Genomic DNA, 5,000 nt, shown 5'->3' on the forward strand with positions numbered 1-5,000 from the left:
TGGGCCTTGATGTGCTCTCCCAACATGTCTCTCTAACCTGTCTGTCTCTCTCTAACCTGTCTGTGGGTCTGACCTGTCTGTGGGTCTGACCTGTCTGTCTCTCTGTGTTTACCTCTGTCTCTTGCGTGGCTGGTTGTTGTTCTTGATCAGCTGGGCCTTGATGTGCTCCCCCAGCGTGTCTCTCTAACCTGTCTGTCTCTCTCTGACCTGTCTGTGGGTCTGACCTGTCTGTCTCTCTGACCTGTCTGTCTCTCTGTGTTTACCTCTGTCTCTTGCGTGGCTGGTTGTTGTTCTTGATCAGCTGGGCCTTGATGTGCTCCCCCAGCGTGTCATCATGTTTTGATGCCCAGTGTCTCAGGATGCTGGTGGTGAACTGGTCGTCATGGTGACAGGGCCGACTCAGCACCATCTTCACCATCTCCTCACTGGGCCTGGGCAGAGAGAGAGAGACAGGTAACCAGAGAGACAGACAGGTAACCAGAGAGACAGACAGGTAAGCAGAGAGAGAGAGACAGGCACACACAGAGAGAGACAGGTACAGAGAGAGAGAGACAGGTAACCAGAGAGAAAGACAGGCACACAGATAGAGAGAGACAGGCACAAAGAGAGAACAGACAGACACACAGAGAGACAGACAGGTAACCAGACAGAGAGAGACAGGCACACACAGAGAGAGAGAGACACACAGAGAGACAGACAGGTCCACAGAGAGACAGACAGGTAACCAGAGAGAGAGAGACAGGCACACAGATAGAGAGAGGCAGGTCCACAGAGAGAAAGAGACAGGTAACCAGAGAGAAAGACAGGCACACAGATAGAGAGAGACAGGCACAAAGAGAGAACAGACAGACACACAGACAGGCAGGCAGATAGACAGATTAACAGGAGTGTGTAACCTGTGTGTCTCTGAATGTGTGAATGGGTTAGGGTAGTTCAGGGTGAATGTGTGAATGGGTCAGGGTAGTTCAGGGTGAATGTGTGAATGGGTTAGGGTAGTTCAGGGTGAATGTGTGAATGGGTTAGGGTAGTTCAGGGTGAATGTGTGAATGGGTTAGGGTAGTTCAGGGTGAATGTGTGAATGGGTTAGGGTAGTTCAGGGTGAATGTGTGAATGGGTTAGGGTAGTTCAGGGTGAATGTGTGAATGGGTTAGGGTAGTTCAGGGTGAATGGGTTAGGGTAGTTCAGGGTGAATGTGTGAATGGGTTAGGGTAGTTCAGGGTGAATGTGTGAATGGGTTAGGGTAGTTCAGGGTGAATGTGTGAATGGGTTAGGGTAGTTCAGGGTGAATGTGTGAATGGGTTAGGGTAGTTCAGGGTGAATGTGTGAATGGGTCAGGGTAGTTCAGGGTGAATGTGTGAATGGGTTAGAGCAGTGATTCTTAACCATAGGGCCGCGGCCCAAACTTGGGCCACCAGCGCCCCCTAGAGGGCCGCAAAAAACCTTCAGTTTTGCACCTGTGGGCCGCGGGACTGCGTGCAGCTTTCGACCATGTGGTGGCGGTAATGCATCACTCGGTTGTTTAAAAAGCGCCAATACACAGAGAAGAAGACTGTCTACTTCGCAGCAAAAATGGATACGTTTTTAAAAAGAAAAAATGAAGACGAACGTCCTGCCGATACCCCCACCCAGAAGACAAAGTTTTTGCGGAAATACAATCTCGACTTCATTAAATACGGTTTCGTAAATGGAGGAACAGAGGCAGTGCCAAAAGCCCAGTGTGTGGAGTGTGGGCTAATGCTGTCCAACGAAGCTCTCAAGCCCTCAAAACTACAGCGGCATCTAGAGACCAAGCACCCGATGCTCGTGGGAAAGCCGGTGGAATATTTTAAGAGGAAGGAAATTGGGCTGCAGATGCAGAAAAGGTCTGTCGTGTCACTGACAAACAACTCTAAATGTGCATTGAAAGCCAGCTACCTCGTAGCCAGACGTGTGGCACAGAGTAAGAAAGCATTCACCACAGCGGAGGAGTTGGTTCTGCCTGCCGCTGTTGATATGTGCCGTGAGCTAATCGGAGAGGCCGCTGCAAAAAAGCTGCTGACCATCCCACTCTCAAACGACACTGTGAGTCACCGTATCGCAGACATGGCCTTAGACATACAGCATCAACTTACAGAAAGAATAAAAAGTAGCCCTTTTTTTTCTTTGCAATTAGACGAGTCCACGGATGTCACGAATGCTGCACTGCTGCTAGTTTTTGTTCGCTATCGCTGGGACAGTAGTTTGCACGAAGACATACTGTTTTGTGGAGAGCTACCAACACGAACTACGGCTCAGGAATGTTTCCGCTGCATGGATAACTACTTCAGTGAGAACGGCCTGGACTGGCAGAACTGTGTTGGGGTGTGCAGTGATGGTGCAGCATCAATGACTGGCAGGCATCATGGTGTCATTAGACAGATACTTGATCATGCGCCAGAAGCTAAATGGACACACTGTTTTCTCCACCGTGAAAGCCTTGCAGCAAAACAGATGTCACCAGATCTCCACCAGGTGATGGATGTAAGTGTGAAAACCATAAACTTTATTAAAAGCAATGCTGTGAACTCCAGATGTTTTGCTAAGCTTTGTGAGGACATAGAAGCAGATCATGTCCAGCTGCTATATCACAGTGAAGTGAGATGGCTCTCAAGAGGACTGGTCCTCAATCGTTTGTTTGAACTGAGGAATGAGGTGTTCTCTTTTCTCACTGAGAAAAAATCTCATCTTGCACATTACTATGCTGACACAATGTTCACAGCAAAACTTGCCTACCTCTGTGACATTTTTTCACTACTGAACCAACTGAACACCTCACTTCAAGGAAGAAACAGCAACATATTTTGTGTTGCAGACAAAGTTGAAGCTTTCAAGAGGAAACTTGCTTTGTGGACCAAGAGGGCCCAGGAAAAGAGGATGGACATGTTTCCACTTTTGTCTGACATTTTGGAAAACTCCCCTCAGGTGAAGATCAGTGACTCAGTCTCCCAGCACCTCTCCCAACTGGCAGAGAAATTTGGTGACTACTTTCCTGAGGATCCCAGAGAGGGAAACATGTGGATTTTGGACCCATTTTCAGTGGATTCCACTGTAAATGATGTTGCTTTGCCCTCACACCTGGAATCCCAGCTTCTGGAAGTTTCTACTGACAGCACTTTAAAGCTGCAGTGGGGCAAACTGGACCTGGGCTCCTTCTGGATTGCTGTCTCAAAGGAGTATCCATGTCTTGCACTGAGGGCTGTGAAACTCCTTCTCCCATTCACAACTACGTACCTGTGTGAATCAGGATTCTCCATTGTGGCCACAACTAAGACCAAAGCCCGAAACAGACTCAGAGCAACACTGGAGGCTACTCTGAGAGTGAGCCTTTCTCCCATTCCACCCAGACTGGATCTGATTATGTCTCAGAGGCAGGCCCAAGTGTCTCATTAAGAGGTGAAGATAAAAGGGAGTTGTATTATTGTTAATTGTGGTTATTATTTGTGTCATTGTTCATTTGTCACAGATATAAAGATTCTTCTGGTTCTGCCATGCAAAAATGGAGACTGCTGAAGCAATTTTACAATGGCTTTGCAGATTATAAGGCTATAGTTTCATTTGCACTTTAATTTCATTTACAGTTTATTTATATTTATAGATTTATATTATTTGAATGCATTTATTTTATCACCCCCTTTTTATTGATTTCATGATTTATTTATATATATATAATTTATTTTTTATTAATTTAAAGTAAAAATCCTACTATTGGTCTTTTTTTTATTATGATTAAAAAGCCTGAATTGATCCTTGAAATTTTTTCTTATCACAGCTTGATTTGGTCCATGAATTATCAGCCTGTTCGGTGTCTTGATGTATGTGTGCAGGTTTATGTAAACGTTTAATAAAAGTCTTTGTGATGATCCCATTTTATCATGTCATTTTATTTGACAATTTTTTTTGCTTGTTAAACAATAAGTGGATTTGGTTTATTATTGAATACAAATCAAACCGAGAGTGAAGTCAATTAAACCTATACAGTGTTAATATTTAATGGGCCCCGGGCCACTTTGTACTATAAAAATTGGTCCTCAAGGTCGAAAAGGTTAAGAACCCCTGGGTTAGAGTAGTTCAGGGTGAATGGGTTAGAGTAGTTCAGGGTGAATGTGTGAATGGGTCAGGGTAGTTCAGGGTGAATGGGTCAGGGTAGTTCAGGGTGAATGGGTGAATGGGTTAGGGTAGTTCAGGGTGAATGGGTGAATGGGTTAGGGTAGTTCAGGGTGAATGTGTGAATGGGTTAGGGTAGTTCAGGGTGAATGGGTTAGGGTAGTTCAGGGTGAATGGGTTAGGGTAGTTCAGGGTGAATGTGTGAATGGGTTAGGGTAGTTCAGGGTGAATGTGTGAATGGGTTAGAGTAGTTCAGGGTGAATGTGTGAATGGGTTAGGGTAGTTCAGGGTGAATGGGTTAGGGTAGTTCAGGGTGAATGTGTGAATGGGTTAGGGTAGTTCAGGGTGAATGTGTGAATGGGTTAGAGTAGTTCAGGGTGAATGTGTGAATGGGTTAGGGTAGTTCAGGGTGAATGGGTTAGGGTAGTTCAGGGTGAATGTGTGAATGGGTTAGGGTAGTTCAGGGTGAATAGGGTAGTTCAGGGTGAATGTGTGAATGGGTTAGGGTAGTTCAGGGTGAATGGGTTAGGGTAGTTCAGGGTGAATGGGTCAGGGTAGTTCAGGGTGAATGTGTGAATGGGTTAGGGTAGTTCAGGGTGAATGGGTTAGGGTAGTTCAGGGTGAATGGGTCAGGGTAGTTCAGGGTGAATGTGTGAATGGGTTAGGGTAGTTCAGGGTGAATGTGTGAATGGGTCAGGGTAGTTCAGGCTGAATTTGTGAATGGGTTAGGGTAGTTCAGGGTGAATAGGGTAGTTCAGGGTGAATGTGTGAATGGGTTAGGGTAGTTCAGGGTGAATGTGTGAATGGGTGAGGGTAGTTCAGGGTTCCTACTTCTCTCTGCGGAGCTGCAGCAGCAGACAGGACAAGGCCTCCGGATG

The 5,000-nt window shown here is 46.0% G+C and overlaps 1 protein-coding gene across 1 annotated transcript in view; it reads right to left on the reverse strand.

Moving 5' to 3' along the window:
• ints3 (integrator complex subunit 3) overlaps positions 1–5,000 on the reverse strand; it is a 34,722-nt gene that overhangs the window by 4,338 nt on the left and 25,384 nt on the right. The window contains 2 exon segments of the mRNA XM_039819698.1: positions 264–431; positions 4,954–5,000. The exon segment at positions 4,954–5,000 is cut by the window's right edge and continues 2 nt beyond it. Coding sequence (XP_039675632.1) covers positions 264–431; positions 4,954–5,000 — 215 coding nt within the window.

The sequence above is a fragment of the Perca fluviatilis genome, chromosome 13 (genome assembly GCF_010015445.1).
Source record: "Perca fluviatilis chromosome 13, GENO_Pfluv_1.0, whole genome shotgun sequence".
Lineage (NCBI taxonomy): Eukaryota > Metazoa > Chordata > Actinopteri > Perciformes > Percidae > Perca > Perca fluviatilis.